A 24063-nucleotide genomic window follows, 5' to 3' on the forward strand; every position below is an offset into this window, starting at 1 on the left:
GCCGCACGCTCGCAGTGACACCGATGACACGCCTCGACCTCGACGGCCTCCCAATGACGCCAGCCCGCCAGCGGCACGCAATCAGGCGCGTCGCACGGGCGAGGGTCTTAGACAGCAGTGTTGCCGTGTAAGGGTGGCGCCCAGCGGTCCCGTATTGTACTCATGCCGATCCACGGTCCTCCCTCCAGCGCCCGCGACAGCCAACGGATTTTGTCCCAGATGCAAGGGCAGGTCGCACCGCGTTCGCGTGGTTCAGGAATGGGCTCACGTTTAATACTGCGCCCACTTGACGAAGCACGCCCCTGCACACCCAGCGCAGAGCAGCCATCGCTGCCCGTCTCCGCTCCGGCTTCCTCCACGCGCGTCATGGCCGCGACACGCTCCTCGAGTGCCGGTACACCAGGGCCCACGCGGAACCCTCACGTTTTGTCGGACACGAGGCCGTCGACGGTCCCGAGACCAGCGCTGCCAGCGTGCGTGCGTGCGTGGTCGGAGGCCGTCCTCCTCCCTGCGCCTCTCGACATCTCGCAACCGCCCGCCCGGGTCCATCGATTGCTCAGAGGCTTATAGCGGCTCGCTCGCCGCCAAGAACGCCAGCGAGATGCTCCGCCGCAGAGCAGCCTTATTCTCCGAGCGCTCCGCGCGGCGCCGCGAGGCGGGCGGGAGCAGCGCTTCGTCGGCGTCAAGCATTCGGCAGCCGAGCAGCCTCATCGCTGGCAGTCTGCTGGACGGCGTCGGGACAGCGAGAAGAGAGTCGTTGATCCAAGGCCAGGCCATCGTTCCTGCAGCTGCGGGCGCACCGGCGATCCCATTGGCCGAGTCTCAGCTGCACCCGCCCGTCCTGCATATGCGTGTGATTAGCTGCACGGCCCCCCTGTCGCAGGCCTCTGCCCCGCCAGTGTCGCCATGGCCGACAGCACTTGCGGTTTCTCAAAGCGGCAGCAAACGGTGCGGCGTTGGATCGCGCCGGGCGGGAGTCGCAAGGATGCCGCCAACTGCGCTGGCGGATGCCGGGACGTCTCTTCCCCAGGTCAATCACGGACGAGCAGCCAGCGCCCCGACGGTAGGCAGGCTCTCAGCTACACGGCCTCTTCCAATCAGTGCGGGCCACGTCAAGACACCCCCAAAGCCCGTTATCGGCTGCTGGGCATAGCAAGCCACAACGGGGAATGGTAGGGGGACACAGACCACTCCTTGCAGGCCAGTTCAAGCCGAAACAGGGCCCCAGGCTGGGGCGGCGGCGCCGGTGATTGGCGGTGCGGGCCCGACGAAGCGGTACGCCTCCCAGACGGGCAAAGGTGAGGAGGTGTTGCCGCCAGGCTCGGGCTGCTTGTCATCTCACCTCACGCTCCAGGTCTCGGGCCCCGTGCAACCCATCTGTTTCTCAAGCGATTTTCTAGCGCTGCCAGCCGACCTCCTTCTTCACTTGTCGCCCCCAGTCTCTTCAAGCATCCTGGAGCGATTCAATGATCAAGCCGTCCCTTCCGCCCGCGCTCGTATGGCCACGGACAAGGGCCTCTTCACCGCCATTTTGAACCCCACCGCCGTCGTGCACACTGACCGGGATTCGTCATCGAGCATTCCCTGCTTCGATCCACACAGCCTGCCTACCCCGCCAATGGCTGCCGGCCTCATCGCGGCATCTGGCCGTCTGGACTTGAGCAACCGCGAGCAGCGCACAAGGCCCTTCCGGCCCTCGCTGGATCGGGATGCGCGCTCTGGCAAGCGCCCGCTGCAGGCATCATCCACGCACGTCCGTCTCATGGCCGCGGGCTAAAGCAGCAAGTCTAGCCACAGACCCAGCTAACTGCTCGGCTGGAGCCGCCGCGCCTTTGCCTCCGCAGATGGGTCGCGGGCGGCGGAGCGCGGCACGACATACCTACATGCATATGTACTTACAGGCTCCCGCCGCGCCCACTGCGCGCGCGCTGCGCATCTCCCAGATAGCCGCTGCGGAGCGAATGTACGCTTGACGTCGAGCAGAGGACAGATTGCATCTGAAGATCGTGGTTCTGTGGAGCACGCGGCGACGCTGGCCAAGGTCATGACAATCCCGTCGCGTCGGAACCGCTAGAAGAAAGGTCCTTGAAGTATTCCCGGCGCCAGCGAATTCAATTTTTCGCCCTCCTGCCGCCTCGGGCCAACCACGAGCATCCGACTCGGATGCTGTGCCCGCACTAGGCTCGTGGGATGCTCGGCGCCGCCAAAGTTATTGAGCAAGGACGTCAGGCTTCCCACGGGAAGGACCCCGACACCACCATCGCTTGATGGGCCATCTAGCGCTGCCGGGCGAGGGGGAGGGGAGCGAAATCGTGTCATGCCTCGCTCCAGAGCTCCTCGGTCTGCCGCTCCAGCTTGGGCATGCGCACCGGCAACCAAAAAGCAAAAAAACGAACAGAATCATGGTCCGACAGTAATGTCAGCGTCGCGCTCTTTGCAAAACCAGGACCGCTGGCATGTCCCTGCATTGATCGCCCGTCCATCCCGCCACCCCATCCGCGCGGCGCTGGGGCCTTTTGTGGCTGGCGAGCATCCGGAAAAGCGAGGCGGGAGACTCCTCGATGCAGATCACGGCCGTGAAAAATTAGCCAAGGGGAGGGGGCGTGTGTGAGTGAGTGAGTGTGTGTGTGTCTGCCGTCATGGCAGCTGAGCCTTGCGGCTGTAGTGTTGTGCTCCTGTTTGTCAAGATTGCTCGCGGCCAGCGCGGGTTCCCAGCATCCTTTCCATCGCCACCCTCCCTTTTGCGAGCTGACATGCTAACCCAGCAGAAGCCAGGAAAGCTGGTCACAGCGTCATCCCAACGTCCGGCAAGCTGCGTCTCTGGCGGCGTGGCAACAGCACGTGTGGCCGGGCAGGCAGACGTCCCGACTTTTTGTGGAGCTGTAGCTCGCCGATGTATTAATCCCGCGCTGGGCTAGTCATTATCAATGCCCCGTTTCGGATTCCTCAAAGCAAATAGGCCCTTCTAGATGGAGAGAGTCGGGGCGACTCTGCTGCTCGCTCGCTCGCCTTTTTTCCCACAACGGGCCGCGGCAGGCGCACCTGCGGTGTTGTCGGTGGCTGTGGATGGCGTCCGCCGAAAGCTGCGTCTCCCTGGGCTGCGTCGCGGTGCACTGGCCAAAGCATCTCCCGAGCACGATTTAGGTACAATGCATCCGCTCGATAGCCTACCCGCTCCGCCTGCTTAGCAGCCAGCAGCAACATGAGGCTTGTGCGCCCCATGCGGCGTCCCATGCCCGTACAGCAGCAAAAGGGCCGGTCTTCCTTTTGATGCACGCCGCCGGCCGGCTCGCGCGCGGGAGATGTTGCATCCGCAGCTCTTGACGTGCCTTGAGGCCAACCTTAAGTCGACTACACCTGCCTGCCAGCAGACGCTTCAGGCGTTCCATGGCGAGTTTCAGAAGCCTATAGAGTCTATTGAGTCCTCCCCACGTGGTGGTGTGAGACACCTTCTCGTCCCGTCGGCTCTCCCTCGACCCGATTTGCAGCTTCATTTGTCTGAGCCGTGTTCGCTCTGAGCGGCGAAGGCCCCACGTGGACAAGTTGGCCTTGGCAGAGGCTCAACAATTGACCCGGCTTATGTGTGATTGTCTTAGACTACAATGTTCAAGGCTCGACGCATGCGTGCGCGGCATGCGAAACACCAGCTGTGGCGAGAGGGAAGTGCAGCCTGCACATGTCATGCTTCCTGCGAACGACTCAATCCTTCTGCCGTGCAGCATCGCCTTCTGTCTTTGCTGTGCATTTCTTCACCAGGCTATATCCTTCGACCGGAGCCCTTTCGTTTTGTCTTCGTGGTGGTTGCGCAGAATCCGCCTTGGATGCTTACTCTCATTTATTAAAAGTTGGTCTGTCCTACACATCAGCCTCTCACGCTACCGCGGTGAGTAAGCCTTCCCTCTCACAGAACGAACCGCACGGTCAAGCGGCCGTGAGAATGATGTCGATTTCCAGCTTCACTCCCGCCAACGCTCCCGATTTTCGTCCATCCCCCGTCTTCTATTCCCGTTCAACAGACGATGCCGGTTATTGACGCAACGAAACATGTTCCCTCTGGCTTCGTCCCCGGCTCGCCAGGTCCCCTTGCCCATGAGGCGCCAAAGTGTGGGGCCAGAAGCGTTGGACGTTTTTTTGCTTTTCTTTAGCCGGAGTTTTGTCTCTGTTGGACGCTCCGGGCAAGACGTAGCGAAATGAACGTGTGTTTGTTTTTCCTTGCCCTTTCGACGTCTGTTGTGGGGTACCGTCGGTCATTACCTGCATGCAAAGGCCGGGATTCGTGAGGGATGACGAGTACCCCGGCAGCGCTGAACAGCGAAGCTGACTACTGGCATTGAGAAACGTGTACGCGCCCCGGCCACGACGTCGATGCTTGGTTGCGGGGCTCTTTCCATCCTTCCAAGGGCCGTGGTCGGGGACCGCCGTCGCTTCGTTCTGTGCCGCTCGAGGACTCTGGTAAACGTCCTGACTGGCCCCCCAAAGGATTCTGGCTAAATGCCTCATCGTCGAGCTCGCTTCGTCCTCGGGTAGCGCAATCATTCCGCACTTTACGGCGCTCAGAGCCTCCTCGTCGTCGGAGGGCCGGCTTGTCCATAGTCAGCATAAGCCTCCGACCGCCGCACGTCACTGCGGAAGCGAGCGTGCCGGAGTACCTTTCACATGCCTTCATATACGGTGGTCCAAATAGGCGAGAGGGCTATTCGACTCTATTGAGTCGGAATCCGTCCCGTCAACCCGGCGTAAGTCGTCAACTTCACATGCTTTCGAGGCCATTGGACGGCGAGGCCACACGGCGAAGCTTTGCATCCCGTACGTGCAGCGCAGCTCTGTTCTAATTTTGCACAACCCGGCCCGTGATGTCAAGTCCTCCCAAATGTCCAGCATGCTATTCCCCTTTCCCTTTGCCATTGCGGCGAGGCTCCGGGCCAAACACGTGTGCACAGCTCCGCCATTATTCCCGCGGCTCTCGGCAGTATGAGAAGCAGTTTCCTCTTTGGACATGGATCTCTCGAGATCTTCGTCGGTGCAGGGAGGGAGAGACAACGCACACGCACATCTAGACCTCTCCCGCTGGAAAATGAAGCCTCCACATCGACGAAAGCTAGTCAGGTCCGGCAGGTCTTGGCCGCCTCCATCAGCCGAGCCGGAGTGGGTACAATGAACAGCACCGCTGGTAGTTCTTTACTCCTTCGGGGCCTCACCCGAGATCCGAATCGAGCAATCGCTGCGGATTTTTTCCCAGTCCCCACCGGAAGCGCAATGCAGCCGGGCCGAGCCGCTCAGCTGCTGCTACGACAGTGAAGGACGGGGCGCACCTTTCATCTCGTATCGTTCTATTGAAAAAACCTATGTGTTGGGACCAGCCGATGCTTTCCGAACGGGGCTCGGCCAGACCGTTTGCTGTGCCTCTTTGCAGTCAGTGCTGGCCCATTACTCTCTCGCCCTGCCCACTCACGCCCCAGTGGAATGAGTCAGTGGACTGATTTTTCCAACAATATCAACAAGCCATGGGACTACCCTTTCACTAGCCCAACCGCGACGATCTGAGCGCCAAAAGGAAGCAGTCGCCCGCGGCAGGGAACCGACACACCGTGCCCAAGATCCGTCAGCTGCTCATCATGTCATTACTCAGTAGGTGCCACCACACTGAAACAATTCCTCATTGCAATCTCAAATGACGAGAAGAAAAAAAAAACACGGAGCCCTTAGCGCCGAGACACGGTTTTCTCGAGCAGATCAAAGAAGCGTGGGGGCCGAGTGCAGTATTCTACCGCAAGTTTTTGCCATGGCCTCCCCGTTGAAGACTGCAATAATGGTTCAAACCGTCCCTGTTATAGCTCAATGGCCGGGGCGCCCAGGAAACCGAATCACTCGTAGTTTGCACTGCTTCAACATACAGTGCCCGTCATGACACGCTGCTGGGAAGCAAGATAATTACCCATCACATCCAACATCAGGCAAAGCATCAGATGTATTGTAAAGCGAGGTATAGCGTCTTATATTAGCGTTAGGAACATTGTTGTCTTTGTGATGTGGAACACGTGCGGAGAGGGGCGCCCTCGGATACTGTTGTATTGATAAGCGGGTCGTGGTTTATGGAAATTCGAGAAGTTATTGCATAGGCGTACTGTATGGCACACAGAATGAGACACCGCGATGGTCAGAACGAATACTGAGCCTTCCCATTTGGCCACTGTCCTGTACTTTTACATAGCTACTCGATAAAGACACGACCGATAACCCTTGCTATGATCTGGCTCTTGATTACCAGGTGGGTAAGCTTAAAAAATCAATAGTAAAATATTCAGCCATCTACTGCACTTTCATGGAACTTACTATTTCTTTCGCATGCGTGGCTTAATTTCCGATATAACTAAGGTCTTTGCTTCAATTGGGGTTTATCCAGAGTGAATAAGTTGGTTTAGTGTTAAGCGGTGAGAGTTGTTTCTTGCTGATGCCTTTAGAATTATACGTATCCCCTTAACTAGCAACGCTACGAACGGTAAACTATATTCTATTAGAAAGTAGTAACGAATTAACATCAAATTACATCCTACATATAACAAATTTCTAAAGTTTTTCAACAACTTGAGAAGAGAGAATATACACTAAACAACTACACTAAAAGAAACCAATCCATCAGCCTCTAACATATACGTTTCCAAGGAATTTTACTTATCTACTAAATAAAACCAAGTCGCACTCAACCCGACAAGATTGTTGAATACCACCCTTACCTATAAGGCATATCATTACTCTCTCCCTCCCTCCCTCCCTCTCTCTCTCACTCTCGCTCGCGTATACTCCAAACAGTATCAACAGCTCGATCGACCATCTTAATTTCGTACAACACATATATCCATAGAGCTTCATATGTGACCCGTAGAGAACTATATCGAATCATTTCAATTGATAGGAAAAAGTGTGCTTGAATAACAAAGGAGGCGAATGTTTATGCTTCTGAAAACGGTGTTGGGATACGACCTTCCCAAAGACGGGAAAATACGTGGCCATGGCTTTGGAATAATATTCATATGTCTGTTCTTTCATGAGTATTCACCGCTTACGTGGTGGAATTTTTAATAAGTACGCCTAAGGGTTGCAGTATAGATACCTAAATATAATCGTGCATGGTTTTTACGAATATACAAGCCACCACGAGGTAATCTTGTGCCCTGAAGGATGCGCCATTGCATACAACAATACTGCTTCGGCGCATATTTAGGACTCTCACTGAAAATGCAACGCTTCATAGGTTTCTTGAAAGGCCTGGCAGGATGAAGCTTGTCGATAGTATACGGCTTTGTCTTGCACTGTGTAGTTGACAAAGGTAATTTTTCACTGCACGGTCTTACAAGATGTAGATCCCAAGCCGCGGGATTATAAGTACCACCCACCATTGATGAACTTCCTGCCATGTATACCTCTGGCAGTGCTACATATTACACTCTATTCCACTCGACAATAACAAGATGCCACCGCACATCGAAAAACCAGTGAAGGGCAAACCTGTCTGTTGTATGATGTAGCACATGATCCACTTGGACATAGGTAGCAACCTAGTCGAAATGAGAGGTCACATTCACTCTGTTTCCCCAAAGACATGAGGTTCGCCAAAGTGACAGCAGCAGAAGGCCATGGAACTGACGGCAAAAATGTCCTTTAATAGTACCTGAAAGGGCAGGAAAATTGGGTATCATGGACTCCTTGAACACATCCTCACAAAGAAAAGCAGACGCCGTTCATCTCAAAGCCCTTTGCACGCCGTATATATCCCTGCCCATGGAGTTGACCCGATCCTCCAACCCACGCTTCTTGCTCTCCAGAGCTCTGATCTCCTCCTCCTCCCTCATCAGATCCTCCATTGTCAGAGGCGCTTCTTCCGGCTCCGGTTCAGGCGGGGGAGCGTCGTCGGCCTCGTCACCATACTCGTCGCGTGGCTTGTTCATCCGGGCGAGGGTTGCCTGCTGCTCGGCAACGCGCAGCTCGTAATGTTCGATCGACGAACTGAGCCGCGCGTGCCTCTGTCTGAGCTGTGCAATCTTGTGGTTGACACCTGGGATATGGCTGTGGCAGTGTTAGGACCGCACAGTATATGGCAAGGCAATGCACTCACTAGACGCCACACAGCTTCTCTGCGCCCTCCAGCAGCGTTTCCACGTCGATGTCGCCTCTGCCTCTGGCTCCACCATACGAACGATAGCCCAGCGTGCTCCCGGCGCCACCGCCACCGCCCTCGCGAATGCGCTCGACCAAGTCATTGCCTAGGATTGCGGCGACGGCGGTGTTGCGGCGCGGCGCATTGAATACGGTAGCGCGGCGGTTGGAGCCAGAAAGAGAGGAGGGCTCCTGCGCCACGGGGGCTTTCGGGGGAGGTGGTACGGAGAAGAGGGCGCGCTCGTGAGACTCGGTGTCGCGGATCAGAGCTGTTATGTCATGCGGGTGTAGCAGTGCATTGGTGAATATCTTTGGGCGGGGAAAGCTGCGGGGCGTGTCAGCTTTTCTCAGAAGCGAGGGGGCAGATGGCGCACGGCAGCTCGGCGATTGATGCGGAACAGAGCGAAATCTGCTCGAGGTGGGCGTCGAGGAGCGTCATGGCGGACGAAGGTGTGGTGTTGTTTGTTGCTTGCAGCGACAGTCCAATGGCAACAGACGGTGCACGGACGCATCGGCGTCTGCGAGGCGTCATGGCCGACGGTAGGTGACCTCTGAAGCTCCCAAGCTGCCACCACCACATCCGCATCTGCCTCCTCCCATCAACTACTCGACCACCCTTCGTCCGCTCCTCTAGTCCGCCCCCGCCTCCGAGCCGCTCCAGCTGCAGATTCGCCCTCATTCCCCTCCATCGCCGCAGCATCGTCTCACATTCGGCTCAACATGGCGGAGAGCATGGAAGGCGTCGTCACTTCCGGCGAGCAGCCCGTCGTTGATGCAAAGGAGAAGGCCGTTGCAGGTCCGTCGTCTCGTCCTTTGGCTGTTTGGTGCTCCGGCATCGCCTCGCCGGCCGATGGGCCGGCGTGTGCGGATCCGGCCCGCCACCGCGCTGTGTTGGGAGCTAGATGAGCTGACGCCGGTGCAGACATCGCCAGCAACTTCGCGCTCCTCGAACGTGCCGTTGCGCAGTTTGATTCACGCTTCACCCTGCGCGCCCTGCGCTCGATATCCTCGCTGCGGAAGCGCCTCAACCCACAAGTCCTGACCGACGCCATCGTCTCCTACTACCCCCAGAGCAATGAAATGGGCAAGAAGCTCATCGCCGCCGTCGGTGGCTCCGCACAATCGACCAAGGCGTCGGAGGCAAACTCGAAGAAGGAGGTCGTCCCCGAGGTCGACATCTACCTTGCCGTTCTCGTCCAGGTACTGCCACCACATGCTCGCCTCTGTGTCTTTCTCACCGGCTGACCCGTTTGCATCTAGGTGCTCTTCTACGACCAGCAGGAATTTTCCAAGGGCGCAGAATGGTCGTCGTGGCTGGTCGACCACATCCGCGAGCTGAACCGTCGCACGCTCGATTCCCTGGCCGCCAAGGCTTACTTCTACTTCGCCCTATTCCACGAGAACTTGGACCCGAAGCCGCCGTCGCGGCAATCCCCCGTCATCAACATCCGCCGCCAGCTCCTCGCTGCTCTCCGCAGCGCTGTTCTGCGAAAGGATGAAGATACGCAGGCCGCCGTCATGGTCCTATTGCTGCGGAACTACCTCTCGACCGCCGACATCACCCAGGCCGACCTGTTGGTCGCGCAGACGCAATTCCCCCAGACGGCTCCCAACAACCAGGTCGCGCGTTTCCTCTACTACCTCGGTCGCATCCGCGCCATCCAGCTCAACTACACCGAGGCCCACGAGCACCTGACCAGCGCTACCCGCAAGTCGCCCACCAGCCCCGTCGCCGCCGGCTTCTACCAGGCGTCGATGAAGCTGCTTGTCGTGGTAGAGCTGCTGATGGGCGACATCCCGGAACGTGCCATCTTCAGCCAGCCCAAGCTCGAGCGTGCTCTCGAGCCCTACTTCCGCCTCGTGCAGGCGGTGCGCGCCGGTGACCTGCAGGGCTTCGTCCGCGTGGTGCAGGCCAACGCGGGCGTTTTCCAGCGCGAGGGCACGTACACGCTGATCCTGCGCCTGCGCCAGAACGTCATCCGCACCGGCATCCGCATGCTCTCGCTCAGCTACTCGCGCATCTCGCTGCGCGACATCTGCATCCGTCTGGGCCTCGAGAGCGAGGAGTCGGCCGAGTACATCGTTGCCAAGGCCATTCGCGACGGCGTCATCGAGGCCTCGATCAACCACGAGAAGGGCTTCATGCAGACCAAGCGCCCGGGCGACGTCTACGCCACCCGCGAGCCCGCCGAAGCCTTCCACGACCGCATCTCGGCTTGCCTGACCCTCCACGACGAGTGCGTCAAGGCCATGCGCTACCCCATGAACCAGCACCGTCTCGAGCTGAAGAACGCACAGGAGGCGCGCGAGCGTGAGAGGGAGCTGGCCAAGGAGATTCAGGATGGCGACATCGACGAGGATGACGCGGCGGGCGATTTCGAAGGGTTGTAGATCAGGACGAAATCGTCGGATTTATGCCTTCTTGCCCGCCATGGGGGAGATGGATTCGTAGCGAGTGTTGCGTAATGATTAGAAAAGAAGAATCAAAAGGTTCGCGATGGCTTCACGAGCCTTTGTGTTTTTTTCCTCAACGCGAAGCCGACCCATAGAATGGTTGGAAATGTCGAGATGCATGTAGTAGATGTTGAAGTGAATGAATGGTATTTTGTTATCGAGTCAAATTGACTCGCAACTTAAGAAAACCAATGCAAAGTCTCCTCAACCCAACTTTGCGCTATGCTCCCCATTTGGAAAACATCCTACATAGTTAAACATGAAGCAAAGCATTGGAGTAGGATAAAAACGACTCCTACTTAAAACGAAGATAAATATGATTGGAGAGTACGCGATATAAACAAAAATGTGAAACCCATCCTATCCGTGCCCAGATCCTGAAGTCCATGCAGTCAATACCTACTTCAGAGGAAGATGAAATGGGAAAGGAAAATCAAGATAGAAAGCCCGTAGCAAATGCGCCTTGCCTGAGCAAAATGTCATTCCGATTCCGCTTGATAAGGTGACGCCCAAGCAAACGATCTTCCAAAACCAAAACATCAAACTCAAGAAAACAAAACAAAGGTTGGGAACGCGAAGAAAGGCAAATCGAGAAGTTCATGACCGGCTGACGATGAGCAGCATGGGCATGAGTGCGCCGCCTGTTCGTCAAACAGATGACGGGCGGTCGACGGATAGTGAAGGCCTTCTGTGGGTTATAAATAACACAGAGGCCTTCTTGGTGCTCGCGCGATGGAAAACTGATCTAATCGAAAATGGGAAGTCGACGCCATCATGAGACGGGCTGCCGTGAAAAGTCGTTTCAAAAAGCTCTTCGTATCATCTTGCTCCAAGATTACTCTCAGAGAAGAGCCAAGGAGCGGCATTGTTCATCAATGAAAATGCAAACTGGAGGGTCGATTGATGCGTTCGGGAAAACGCTGGCTCATGTGCCTAGCCACCAAACGCCAGACGTACAAGACACCATTTCAAGTGTCCAACAGGTCCTCGACGTAGTCGTCCAGGCTGATGATGCGGAACGCGTCCCCCCATTTCTGGCGGAAATCGCGTTTCTTGTAAGCGTTGCTGATGCCCGCTTGCCACGAGACGAGCTCGACGCGCCACCCCTTTTTGAGAGCGCGCTCAACCATGCGCATGAAACCTTGGCTGTACTCGGCAGTTGCGGCATCGCCGGTGGCCAGCACGATGGTGGACGGTTTGTCGACATCGACGACCGATTCCAGCATCTTCAGGTGCAGAATCTCATCCACACCCTGCTCGACCCATGCCTCCTTGGCTTTCATGGGAGCTGCGGTGTTCGTTTCAGATCCACTGCCGCTACCCTCGCCGCCGCTGGAGGCGCGGTTCTCGCGCTGACGGAAATATTTTTGGCGGTCGGTTAGCTCGCGCGCCTTGAACACCTTATCCAGGATGTTCGTCTCGTAACCGAGAGACTTTGCCCGCTCGAAGGCGGGAATAGCGGGGAGCGACCCGACGAGAATGCGCTTGGCAACCGGTCGACGTCGCTCCATCAACAAAACGAGGGCTTCGAAATCGATGTCCTCCCGGCGGATGCGAGCCTGCACGGGCAGGCCGCGCATCGTTTTGACGCAGTTTTGGAAGCCGATATGGATGTTAGAAAAGTCAATGAAAACATGAATACCATCAGGCGCCTGCGTGTGGTTGACAAGCTGCGCGGGCTTGGCCAGCCAATGCTTGTCTTCGCCAAAGTTGCGAATGAGAGTCAACAGGAAATGGAGGTTCCTGTCATCCTTGTCCCGAATGGTCAAGGGCCTGGGCTGCTGTTGCGAAGGAGACGTTCCGGGGCCTTGGAAGTACAACGGCTTCTGGTTCATGATGGCATCGAGATAGCCCGAGTTCATGCCTGCGGGCGCAGGCGAGCTAAAGCTTTCATGTTGTTTCGGTGGACTGCGAGACTTCAAGGCATCGCGTTTCCTCACCGGGGAACCGGAGTGGTTCTTCGCCGCTCCATCCTTGTCAGAGCCTGAGAGCTTCAAGGGGATCGCGGAATCCTCGAGCTTCTTGGAATTCCTCGGGATGTCAATGGGTTTCGAAGTAGAAGAAAACACGTGCGCACCAGGCTTGCTGACAGCCTTCTTAGGTTCGGTGAAAGGAACCGCCTGCGGAGTCGGCACGTCCTTGGTCTTTGATACTTGGGGAGTGGAAGGTACTGCACGTGAGCGCAGGTTGTATCGGACGTCAGGGATAGGGGGAGGCTCTACGATATGGACGCTGGCCTTGCGAGCGGGCGTGTAAAGCCGTGCGTCATCTCCAGACTCGACGTCGCTGACCGTCTTCGCCTTGGCCGCCCGCTTCTCAGCTTCGGCCGCGCGGCGAGCCTTGCGATTCTCTCGCTTGCGCTGGGTCTTGGTGAGACCGGCCGCGTCTTTGGCCGGAGCGTCGGACACGTCTGCGGCAGCGGTGCCGAAGACGTCGTCGACGCCATTGGCGAGGGTGTCTGGGCCATCTTCGTCCGACCCGAGCCATTTGTGGCCTTTGCCGACCGACTGGTAGCAGGCAGCACCGTCCGAGGCGTAGGCTTCCTTCTCCTTATCGGCACTTGGTTCGGAAGGCGGTGGAGTGAGGAGCGGGAGTAGGGGCGGCGGGGCGTCGTGCGGCACGCCCAAGAACTCCCAGACCTTGTTGAAGTCGCCGAGGCCGCCGGACGACTCGTCGGCAGTCATTTGCTTCAGCTCGTCATCCTGAGGAGGCTCTGGCGGCACGGAGCGAAGAGCGGATGCCTGAGGCTTGGGCGAGAGCGAGTTGATGAGATTGAGCACGTGGGAAAAGTCCCACGGCGTGTCCTCCGGGGTTGGGGGCATGTGAGGATTTGCCATAATCAAGTGAATCTATCAAAGTGAGGTAAGGAAACTGCGTAGTGTGGCGGTCAGTGGCCTGCTCGAGTGAGGCACGGCGGCGCATCGTACAATCTAGGTCGAATGTGATCGCCTTGGGGCGCGTGGACATCGTCGGATGTAGCGGAGTCCGTTGTGCTCAGGAGAGCGGCTAGCAGAGCTTCATATCTGCGATGGCGATGGCGGATGCAAGTGGGTAGTGTGGTGGTGGCCAAAGGGTACATTGGACGGGCGGCTCCACTCGTTAAAGAGCTGCGGCGCGAGGCGGGGCGGGGCCCGTGCGCGCCTCATGACTCCGCCGCAGGCTCCGAGACTCTGAGCCACCGTCCGTCTTCGCCACGGTGCACATTCTAGACGGTCCCGGTCGACTCGAGAGCTCATCGACTCCTCGTTGTCGCCGTCCTGACACCGTGCTCGTCCCGCCTCACCCGCGCGAAGCGCTCTCGTCTCGCTTGCGCGCCGCCGCAATATCGCCCGTCGATCATTCATTACCCTGGCCCCGGCATGACGACATCAATACAACGGGCGGATCATCCTTGTGCCCTATCTCGTTATTTATTGTTGCTTCGATATCATGTACATCGAATGTGTATGCCCTAAATGACACGGAACCCGAACTCCCAGCAATGCTTCCCACCGTTACGCCGTCCTCCATTCTCACATCGTCTCCCATCCTCCGTTGTTGATGTCCCCCTCCAATTTTCGAGCAATTGTGGACGGCACCTGATGGCCCAGCCAAACGTTCCGGACGAGCGCGTCGTACCGCTTCTGGTGCAGGTACAGCTGGTGTTGTCGCCGCAACGACATGTCCGTCTCGCCATGCTTGTCCAGATACGGAGCGGGGAACCAGCTGCCGCTCTGGTGGTGCGTGTAGAGCAGCATGCACTTGCGGATGTTGATGAACATGCCAATGTTGCCGCCGCATCTGCGAATGACGTTAGAAATAGGCGATCGTGTATAGATAGATACTCACTTGGCTTGGTGCTGCATGCACCCGCCTTTGCCCCCTTGCTTCATGCAGCAGACTGCCTGGCTGCAGAAGATTTCTCCACAGAAGAGACACACGCAAGGATCTGTCAGCTCTTTGTGGGGGACGGTCGGGCACTTGCGCTTGATCGCTTCGTCCGTGAGCGTGTCGTAATTCTTTGGTAGGCCGACCAACTCGAAGATTGCCGGGTGACTGAGAGTCAGCGGCCTCGCTGGAGGGCCCGAGCGCTTGCTCTCGCGGTACGAAGCCCAATGTTTGATCCATCCCGATGCGATCGACCGGTTGATCATACTCGCCGGTCCGTCGGCGAGGTACAAGCCAAACATCTCATCCAACGACGGAAGCCGCAGCGCCTTCGAGAGGCGCTGCAGTTCGGGCTCCTTGGCAGAGTCGTACCCGGCGTCGGGGAACTCTACGCCGTAGCGGACATGCATGAGGATCACGGCCTTACGCACAAAGGGCAAGGCATAGGCTGAGACCAGCACGCGCAGGTACCGCAAGAAGTTGATGTTCTCGGCGTCAAAGAGCGACATGACCCTCTGAGCCCCCTGCCCGGCTTCGTCGAGGATGACGGCTTCCTCGTTGTCGATGACAATGCGCTTTACAAAGGCGGAGAAGACTTCCATCTGCTCTTGGCCGAGACTGGCGGTGTGGTCCCTGTAGAGATTCTCGTCGTGCACGGGGGCCTTTGCGAGCACTTCGGGATCGGCGAAGACAAACACCGCTATGGCCTTGACGACCTCGGCGAGATAGCAAAGTCGCATTACGTGGTGGACGTCGAGGTGGAGCGAAGGAACAAGGCAGACGGAACATTCCGCGAGGAACACGAACGGGTCCTGCAGGAAAAGCGGAGGGATGGATTTCGTCGGAGATGCCGTCGGGGACGTCGTCTCTTCCACCAGAGGGTGGCCGAACATCAGCTGGTGAAGCTGGCGGTTCTGGCTGTCCAAGAACTCCGTGTTTGTCCTGTTCTTTCCTTGGTGATGCATGCCCCCTACGGCAAGATAAGACGTTACGGTCTCAGACAAGACCCGGAGGTGGGTGAGCGAGTGCTCTGAAATCTTGTCCAGCAACGTACAGCCCACGTCGGATTCGGTACCACGCTGAGCGATCTCGGCGGCGGCGATCGAGAAACCGAGAGACTTGGCAAGCGTGTCGGTGTACGTCAAGTCCTCAGAGACAAGGTGAGAGCTGTGGCCGTGGGAGTGCGAGTACCTCGTCTGCAGCATGTTTGCCCGCATCGTGTCTCGCAAACGCCGGTATATGGAGTACAGCTCCAAAGGCGGTGTGGATTGAAGAGACGGTGCGGTCGACTCAGGCGTCGATACCGCAAACGGCTCTCTCGCATCCTCCTCTGCTCGGACCAAGAAGGCGGGCAATGGGAAACCGCGTGTAGCGGAGCTCTGCGTCGGCGGTGCGGCCACCGTCACGGGTCCAGGCCGCGACAGGTCGGACAGCCTGGACGAGAGAGGGGCGATCATCTTCTCTGTACCGTAATCAGAGAACATCTTGTGCTGCCGTAAGTAGGCTGGAGGAACGTCCGCACCTGCACGTTCGGCGCCCTTGTCGAGCTTGGAGATCTGGACGCTGACATGGGACTCGAGCCACGCGTCGAACGGTATCTCGGGCTCGAGGACACCCGGGTAGGTGATCGTCTTCCCTTCCCAGATGATCGGTAGAAAGGCGTTGCCGAGCGCCTTGCAGAGAGGGCACATGAATTCCTTGTACTCGGGACGCTCCGGATGCTGTCGCGCAATCTGGTTGACGTGCCTACGGTGCGTCGCCGTGTTGTAGACCTCGAAGCACGAGTAATGCATGATATGCCCGCAGCCGGTGCTGACGGGGCCTCGCTTGTTGTGAGAATAAGGGAAGCCTTTGCCCAAGTCTTGGCGCTCAGTCAAGACCGTCTTTCCCTCAAAGGTCGTCTTCTGCACAATCTTGCGATTCTTTCCGGAAACACCAAAGGGTCTGATGTGCTCAGAGGAGCGGTCCAGATCCGCTGGTGTGCTAGCGACTTCAGACAACCAGTCGGGATCCTGTACGTTCGTCTGGCGCAGGATCCCGCTTTCAGAGATGAAGGCAAACGTGCCGTAGAGCCTCTGATCGTCGGTTTCTTCTTGGCACAAGATGCAAGTGCCCGAGGGGTACTTCCAAGTTTTGTCCTCTTGGGCGGCGGGCGTATCGAAGTCCTCCTCGTCGCTGAGGTCGTCGCCCCAGTCGATGGCTTGGTTGGCCATGAAGTTGGATTGCTGTTCTTTGAATTGGGCCATGACCCGCGCCTGTCTCTCGAGAGCCTGCTTCTTTTTCAACTCCTTGTCTTGAGCGGCGGCCGCGGCTGGGGATGCCGTGTCCATACGATCGACTGGGACCGCATTCTCGAACCCGATCGGCTGTCGCTGCTGGATGCGGGACAGGATCAGGCGGATCTTCGGTTCGCAGGCCTTGAATTCTTCCTTTTCCAACAAGGCACGGAGCAGAGAAACGACGGTGCCCTGTTGCTGGAACTCGGGGTTGGGAGAGAAGTGCTTCGAGAGCGCAAAGAGGGTGAACGATCCCGAGTGGTCCTCCTCCCCTCCAGAAGCCGCAAATTCGCCCAATTCCTCGTTGACCACCACAATGATGAGCTGCAGGACGAACTGAACGAATGCCTCCAGCCTCGTCATGGGCACATTGGGAGTGACCGTAGGAGAAGCCAACGCGTAGCCGAGGAAGTAGTAGATGAACTGGGCAAAAATGGGAAGTTTGGTGAAATGAGCGAGGTCTTTGAAAATGCCGCTCCGTATGCGCGGTAGCTTGGGCTCAAAGACTATGCTCGCCGGGTCTTTTCCAGTCTTCTTCGCCATGTGGTTCCTGTAGATATTCTCGGCTTCCTCGCGGCTGTTTCGGTTGTAATGAGCAATGTACGGATCAATCTCCTCGATATACTGCTCCTTCAAGGTGAACGTTCCAGAGTCTGAAAGACCTTCCGGTGGCCTGAACAGAGTCATCTCCTTAAGTATGTCACCGAACTCGTCGTAGTCTTGTAGCCTCTCGGAGAAGCGCTGCGTGAGATCCGAATAGGCCATCGGCTTGAAGCAGAGGGTGTGCGCGATATCGCGGCGGGCTGCTGCTAGGAAGGGGTTGGGAGAGTCGTCGGGCGGCAGGAGGGAAGAACGATCGCTCAAGAGAATGATGAGCAGGTGAACAAAGTCCTCGGCCACATCAATGGTCTGGAGGTCTTCGTATCCCGGCCGCACTGCGTAATCGCCATTTACCCAGTTCGTCATGCCAAATCTGTCAATCATCTGGGCGAGGAACTGTGGGAGCGGGCAGATGACCAGGCCGATCTGCAGCAAGAAAATGTCGCGTTGGTGGGAGTTGTCCCTCTGGGTGACGCCGCGGTAAGTTGTCATCTGGTGGCGCAGGGTGATGCCGTTCCTGACCCACATTCCAGCCCTCATCTGTGCCAGCCAAGCGCACACCCTCAGAGGGAAGTCGAAGAGCGCGAGGAGATATTCATCCGGTTGGCAGTCGGGTATGTGCGCCCGTGGAGGTGAAGGGTAGTCCCTGAGCTCTTGAACAGAGAACAGCAGCAGGCCCAAGAGTTGCTCGCGCGGCATGGCCTTACCGCGGTCAATCAGCCACGATAGGGTGTAATGCAGGGCGTGGTGGAAGCTCATCGGCTCCTTCTCGACCACGAAATCGACGACCTTGTACTTGGGCCAGTTGTAAACGGGGCCCACGGCGTCCGCTTCGAAAGCTTCGAGGGTCTTGAAAGTCGTCTCCTTCTTCAGCTCCGCTTGGTTGAACCGCTTGCGTTCGGAGCCCATCGAATGGATGATGACAATCTTTGCCGTCGTGCGGATGGCGCGGCAGACGTTAGACAAGTCCGGATCCCTCTCAGACATGAAGGACTCTGAGAATTGGCGGCAGAGCTTGTTAATTTCCCGCGTGATGAGCGAGGCACTGATCCATGCGTCGGTCTCGTACTCGATGTGCTCGCCGACGGCGCGCACGTTGGGGCAGATGCCCTGATGCAGCTTGACGAGGTCGAGGAACTGCAAAAGGTAACGGTTCTCCTGGCATATCTTCTCCTGCACGTGCTCGGAGCCCAGGAGATACTTCATGTCGAGGAAGAAGTGATACATGCGGCGGTTGGTGACGGCGCCGGCCTCGAAGGCCAGCGTAGCCATTGGATTGACGTCGGATGGGTATCCGACCTGGCGCGTCGTGAGGAAGGTGTAGAGGATGGCCATCAGGTTGGTCAGGAAGTTTCCCCTTTCCACCACTTCCGAAGTGATCGACGGGGTCGTCAGCATCTGCAGCGACAGGTTGATTATGGAATGGTCCGGCTCGCGGTCCGCGATCAGATAGAGCTGGGCGAGCGTCGTGTAGAGAGCTGCGAATCGCAGCCCCAAAATACGCTTGAAGTACGGTATCGTGACCACCGTGCTGATGAAAACGTCCCGAATGTCAATGCGAACCTTCTTCCACATCCGGAGATCATAGAGGATCATAAAGTCCAAGCGAACGCGCTGCCAGAGATCTTCGTGGACGGGCAGATTTGCTCTCATGTGATATCCCTCGGGCTTCTCTTGCCAGTACTTGGCGGGGCGGGGAGGCCTTAGCGTTCTCGTCTTGATCTTCGGCGTCTTCGGCACTTCCATCGTGGGCGTCTCCTCGAACATGTTGTCGAAGGCGAGTGACTCGCCGTCTGAGTCTGCTGGAGTGTGAATCTGGTCTCGCCTGCGAGGTACGGGCGGCGGCGGTGGAGGGGGCGGGTATCCTGCAAAAGTTGCCTCCGATGCCTCGAGACTGTCCAGACCGTCCGAGCCATCCATGTCCACATCGCCATCTCCTTCTTCCCCCAGAATCTGGTCGACCTCCATGTCTTCGTCTTCGTCGTCCACGCCGTCCTCGTCATCCTCCCAGTTGTCCTCCTCGTCGGAATCGAGATCGCGCACGGCCGTCCGCCTCCCACGGGGTAGTATGCGGCCGTAGATCATGCGGAGTTCGTCCTCCGCATCCTCGGCCTCGTGGTCGTCGATGCCGTCGCGCCCAATCTTCGCGTGATGAGCCTCGCTGCCCATGCGCCAAGGCTTGAGCATCTCCTCGCAGATGACGTTGCGGAGGATGGAGCTGTCCGGGCCCACGCTGCAGCCGGAAATGTCCGAAACCCACTCGACTATGGTTTCGCACATCTGCTCGCGAAAGGTGTCCCGCGCGGACCGGATCGTGACGGTGAGCTTGATCTCCTCGATGATTTTGGCCATCCGGAGGAGGTCCTTGACGTCGTGGGAATATATGATGACGCTGCGGCCAATGTCATCGACTTCGTATGCCTTATCGCGGCCGAATCTTTGCGTCTGCTTGCACGCTCGAGCCAGTTGGTTCTCGACGTCCATGACAGTGTGCTTCTCGTCGTTCCACAGGACCAGGGCGAACTCTTGGTCGGCTTCGGAGAGCTCCACACCCCCGTACCATTTCGACGTGAGGCGTGATAGCCGTTCATCTTCGCGGATGGACTCCTCGGTCTTGGGGAGGCGGAGTTGCTCCGGGGAGCAGGAAAAGACATCGCAAAGGTAGTCGAGAGCGCGTGCGATGGTCGTCCTCGTGGCGTTGATCAGGTCTTCCGGGAGCGACGGTGGCTCCTTCGCCTTCCCTGCTGCCTTTGACTCCAGTCCGGGCAGTGCGGTGTGGATGTTGCAATGCACCGGCCGCACCCACGCCTCGGGGTCACCACAGTCGCAGCAGCCGGAGTTGCCCGGAGAGATGCTGACGTAGACGAGGTGCCCTTCGTGGTCGGAGGCGTCGAAGCACTTCGCGCACAGCACGCACGTGTCGTCCACTGTGCACGTCTTGCACCTGTAGGTTGCCTCGCCACTCTTGAAAATGTGCCCGCACGGGTGGCCCCTCGCGGCCTCGGTGTACTCGGCGCCTTCAACGGCCCCCTGCGCATCCCGGAGACTCCATGCCGTGTCGGAGCTGGGCGAGCCTTGGGGGAAGAAGAGAAGGAGATAATCGTCACGGTTCGCGGCGAGCGAGCGGAACAGGGTCTCTAGGACGGCGCGGCGAGCGGCATCGGTGTAGCGGTTGCCGAAGGTCTTGGGAAGATCACGAAGCTGTTTGCAGAGCTGCTCCTCCAGGGTAGACACGAGCATTTTGCTCGGACAGGGCTGGGAGCTGGAGCTTTCGTCGAGCTTCGACAAAGGATGTGGGGTAGGCGATCGTCACGGCTGGGCGTTCGCACGACGAGGGCCGTGAAATTCTTCGGCAGGTGGGTCTGGTAGGTTTCAAGCGCGCGGGGGCTTCATGACATAGCTGCAGGAAGATTCGCGGACGGGTCGCGAGAGGAAATGGTGGGTGAAGAAAGGTCGGGTTGCTGCAGGTCAACGAGGCGCCGCGGGCATGGGTCGCGGAGACCGTCGCGCTCAGGCGCTTTCGGAGGCAATCCGACCACTTGCGTCAGAGCTTTTGTGCCTCATGTAAGCACGGCACTCGCAACTCTACATCACCGTCGAGGCAAGCGCGCGCTCATGACTTTGCAGCTTCCAGAAAGCTCGTCTCCAATCACAAGCAAGCCGGCCCGTCCGTCACCGCGCCTTCACGCCCGCGGCCGTCCCGCCCCGCGGACAGCTTCACATGCGCGTTTACTCGATGCGAGCCCAGCCGCCGCACGATAGAGCTGCAGGCACGGTTTCGTGCGGCGGCCGTGGCAGATGTCTGCTCGATCTTCAGACCATGACGCTACGTCACGCTTGCGCGGAGCAATCCTATGAGACGGGCAGAAGAAAAGGATGTGTTTGAGGCCATCGTAGTTGGCCAGTCTAGGCGTGTTATACACAATGTACAAAGCGTGCACCCTTTGGAAACTCTAAGGTGATATCTCAGCGCTCTTTCAATTCGCCCTGCTCTACGCTCCATAAACGCCTCCCCTACTCGTCGTCGCTGGCCTCGACATACTTGTGCTTGATGTCCTTCCACTGGCGCTGCTCCGCTCGTCAGCAAACCCTCCCCTGATGACGCTGGTTTGGCACTTACGCCCTTGTTGACGCTGTCCCAGACCTTGTCCGAGGCGGTGTCAAACGACCTGTCCAATCCATCAGCGGCGCGTCCCTCTCGCCAACGCCCAGGCATCGCATCACACGTACAGTTGAGCCGCAAAGGCACCGACGAAGACGGTGGTCAAGAAGACATAGTTCCTCTTGATGAGGGAGCTGAGGCGGGTGTTAGCGGGAGGATCGCGGTCGTACGGGAGTCCGAGAAAACTTGCTTGTAGACGGAGGAGGCAATCTGCAATTGGCACGTCAGTTGCATGCGCAAAAGGTCTTGCTCAGCGGTCGGAAGCACTTACGCCGGCCATTGTGACTGCGCGGGTTCGGGGAAGGGCGTGCGGAAGGGCTGTGGTGGTTGCGCTGAGGTGGAATCGCAGGTCAACGCTGGAGGCCGCCGGAGAAGCGAATCGGCTCAAAGCGCGGTCCCATTGGTTGCCGCCGCCGTCCCTCCGGCACAACGAGGCTCTGGGCTTTCCCGCGCAACTTCACGTCAAACCCGCTGCACCACCCGTCCGCGCGCACCGCCAGCTCGCTAAGGCAGCAATTGCTCGGGCGTCGACGACCGTGCCGCCTCGAGCACATCGCCTCCTCGAATCGAGCCGCAGTTCACGCACTCACCCCGCTGCCGCCGCTCCCGCGATCTCACTTCACCCCAGCTTCGCAATGTCTTCCGACGCGTCCAAAGTCTCCCGTTCCGGCGCCGTCACCTCTGCCAGCGGCGAGCGCCACATCCCCTCTTCCACCCGCGCCGACGGCTCGGTCCGCAAGGAGATCCGCATTCGCCCCGGCTACCGACCTCCTGAGGACATCGACGTCTACAGGAGCAAGACAGCCCAAGCACGAAGGGATAGGGGCAAAGGCGGCGTTCCAGGCGCTGATCCTGCCGACTCGAAGCCGGCGACGCAGAGTGCCGCCGCCAACAAGAATGCGAAGAGACGGGAGGCTCGCAAGAAGGCCGCGGCCGCCGCCGATGCTGCGGAAGATGCCGATGGAGACAAGCAAGAATCGAATGCCACCGAAGAGGCCTCTTCCGCCGCTCCTACTGCTGCCGCTCCTGCAGAGCAGCAAAAGGATCCCGAAGCTGAAAGAGAGAAGGAGGCCAAGAAGCTCGCCAAGAAGCTGCGTCAAGCCCGCGAACTGAAGGACAAGAAGGACAAGGGCGACGCGCTGCTCCCCGAGCAATTCGAGAAAGTCATCAGGATAAATGAGCTCGTCCGTCAACTCGACAATCTCGGTTTCGATTCCAACGGCGAGAAGAAGCAGCAGGAGAGCGAAAAGACATGAAGGCCTACGTACACCATGCCCCTTCCTCGAAATCCTCTAGGCCTCTGGACGGCACGTCTGATGATTCAACTCCTCGCGAACATCAGCCGACCACGCATCCCAGGGCCGTTTACCGGATGAGCAACGCGAATGACTGAGCTACGAGCATCGATGAAGACATGAAGACCACGATATCAGGCCTTGGTGACCTGGAGTCTCTCGTCTGTTGGTAGACGTAGGTTTGGATTGGAATGAGCATGTCTGTTGAGCAAGCGCAATCGATGTGGTCCTCTTGGTATACATCAACATCTGCCCTACATGCGCTGCTGCAAAAGGCCGATCGTGCAATGCACAGTCTGCTTTTGGCAGATCTCTGTCATCTACGGTAAAGAAACCACCGGAACTCGATAGGCCCTACTCTAGAAGAAATACCGATCGTACAGTATAATCAAAGTGCATCGGGAAGAAGAAAAAAAACGTATACTCGTGCCCAATCTCGCCCTGCTCACTTCAAAGCCCAGCAACAATTCGTACAACCACTGCTGGCCGGCTAATTGTCTCGTACAGTCCAAAGTCTGACACGGTCCGGAAGCAGATTTCCTCGAGTGCCACTCTGGCGTGAAGCCCACTTGCAGGATGCTCCGCCGCCGCCGCCTCGGCTGCGCGTTCGACATCTTGGCTGGAGGGTGTCCTCGCCGAAGATTCTTGTCGCTTCCTCAAAAAGCCCCTCCCTTTGGACACCGTGGGCGCTTCGGGGATGGATGCCGGACCGGGAGAAGTCGGTCCATTGTGCTGCGGAACCGGGGCAAATGGAGCTGTTGCAAGCTTGCCCTGCAAAGTCCTTCGGAATTCTTCGACGACTCCTGGCTGGCGCCAGAATTGTGTCTTGTTCAGCGGCCCCTTGAGCCGCACCTGTTGGACAATATCGTCTGAGGGAAAGCCAACAAGTTCCAGATTTCCGTCGCCTTTTGCATCGCCGAAATCTACTGATGTCAGATGTCTGCTGAGCGCCTCGAGCGCTTTCACTTACCGAATTCTGAGATTGGCTTCTCGGCCACAGCATCGGAAGGGATCAATGCGATGGTTGTGTTTGCTATGCCGTATATCGCCTGTTCCTCGACTCTGGGATAGACGACGCCGTCGATGATTTCCCGGACGTGCCGGGCTCGCACATTGGTCAACTGGTCGATGATCTGCTGGCCGCTCGCGGGCGGGCGCCCTGAGAGCGACTCCTCGTAGCTGGGCAGCGGGATTTCACCCTTCTCGTGCGACATGGCGGTTGGTGAGGGGTGGGGGAATAAGTCGCGCAACGTGG

General features: G+C 58.0%; 8 protein-coding genes across 8 annotated transcripts; 3 read left to right on the forward strand and 5 right to left on the reverse strand.

Moving 5' to 3' along the window:
• Positions 1 to 1498: 1498 nt before the first annotated feature.
• On the forward strand, positions 1499 to 1777 carry LTHEOB_886 (3-methyladenine DNA glycosylase; the record flags this gene model as incomplete). The annotated part of the gene is made up of 1 exon (XM_035518383.1): positions 1499 to 1777. The coding sequence occupies one exon, from the start codon at positions 1499 to 1501 to the stop codon at positions 1775 to 1777; it is 279 nt and encodes a 92-aa protein (XP_035369645.1).
• Positions 1778 to 7739: 5962 nt separating this feature from the next.
• Positions 7740 to 8593, reverse strand: LTHEOB_887 (Dash complex subunit spc34; the record flags this gene model as incomplete). Its single annotated transcript, XM_035518394.1, has 3 exons — positions 7740 to 8064; positions 8114 to 8479; positions 8529 to 8593. 3 exons carry the CDS (start codon positions 8591 to 8593, stop codon positions 7740 to 7742), a joined length of 756 nt encoding a protein of 251 aa, XP_035369646.1.
• A 281-nt stretch (positions 8594 to 8874) lies between these two features.
• LTHEOB_888 (26s proteasome non-ATPAse regulatory subunit) lies at positions 8875 to 10545 on the forward strand (the record flags this gene model as incomplete). The annotated part of the gene is made up of 3 exons (XM_035518405.1): positions 8875 to 8950; positions 9077 to 9354; positions 9415 to 10545. The coding sequence occupies 3 exons, from the start codon at positions 8875 to 8877 to the stop codon at positions 10543 to 10545; spliced, it is 1485 nt and encodes a 494-aa protein (XP_035369647.1).
• Positions 10546 to 11576: 1031 nt separating this feature from the next.
• LTHEOB_889 (uncharacterized protein) lies at positions 11577 to 13430 on the reverse strand (the record flags this gene model as incomplete). Its single annotated transcript, XM_035518416.1, has 1 exon — positions 11577 to 13430. One exon carries the CDS (start codon positions 13428 to 13430, stop codon positions 11577 to 11579), a length of 1854 nt encoding a protein of 617 aa, XP_035369648.1.
• Positions 13431 to 14120: 690 nt separating this feature from the next.
• Positions 14121 to 20591, reverse strand: LTHEOB_890 (Zinc finger N-recognin protein; the record flags this gene model as incomplete). The annotated part of the gene is made up of 2 exons (XM_035518428.1): positions 14121 to 14388; positions 14437 to 20591. The coding sequence occupies 2 exons, from the start codon at positions 20589 to 20591 to the stop codon at positions 14121 to 14123; spliced, it is 6423 nt and encodes a 2140-aa protein (XP_035369649.1).
• A 774-nt stretch (positions 20592 to 21365) lies between these two features.
• On the reverse strand, positions 21366 to 21793 carry LTHEOB_891 (Ubiquinol-cytochrome c reductase; the record flags this gene model as incomplete). The annotated part of the gene is made up of 4 exons (XM_035518439.1): positions 21366 to 21419; positions 21472 to 21520; positions 21582 to 21723; positions 21781 to 21793. 4 exons carry the CDS (start codon positions 21791 to 21793, stop codon positions 21366 to 21368), a joined length of 258 nt encoding a protein of 85 aa, XP_035369650.1.
• Positions 21794 to 22148: 355 nt separating this feature from the next.
• On the forward strand, positions 22149 to 22769 carry LTHEOB_892 (RNA binding protein pym; the record flags this gene model as incomplete). Its single annotated transcript, XM_035518450.1, has 1 exon — positions 22149 to 22769. One exon carries the CDS (start codon positions 22149 to 22151, stop codon positions 22767 to 22769), a length of 621 nt encoding a protein of 206 aa, XP_035369651.1.
• Positions 22770 to 23258: 489 nt separating this feature from the next.
• On the reverse strand, positions 23259 to 24022 carry LTHEOB_893 (uncharacterized protein; the record flags this gene model as incomplete). The annotated part of the gene is made up of 2 exons (XM_035518461.1): positions 23259 to 23731; positions 23779 to 24022. The coding sequence occupies 2 exons, from the start codon at positions 24020 to 24022 to the stop codon at positions 23259 to 23261; spliced, it is 717 nt and encodes a 238-aa protein (XP_035369652.1).
• Positions 24023 to 24063: the final 41 nt, after the last annotated feature.

Source organism: Lasiodiplodia theobromae (assembly GCF_012971845.1).
Source record: "Lasiodiplodia theobromae strain AM2As chromosome Unknown scaffold_2, whole genome shotgun sequence".
NCBI classification, from domain to species: domain Eukaryota; kingdom Fungi; phylum Ascomycota; class Dothideomycetes; order Botryosphaeriales; family Botryosphaeriaceae; genus Lasiodiplodia; species Lasiodiplodia theobromae.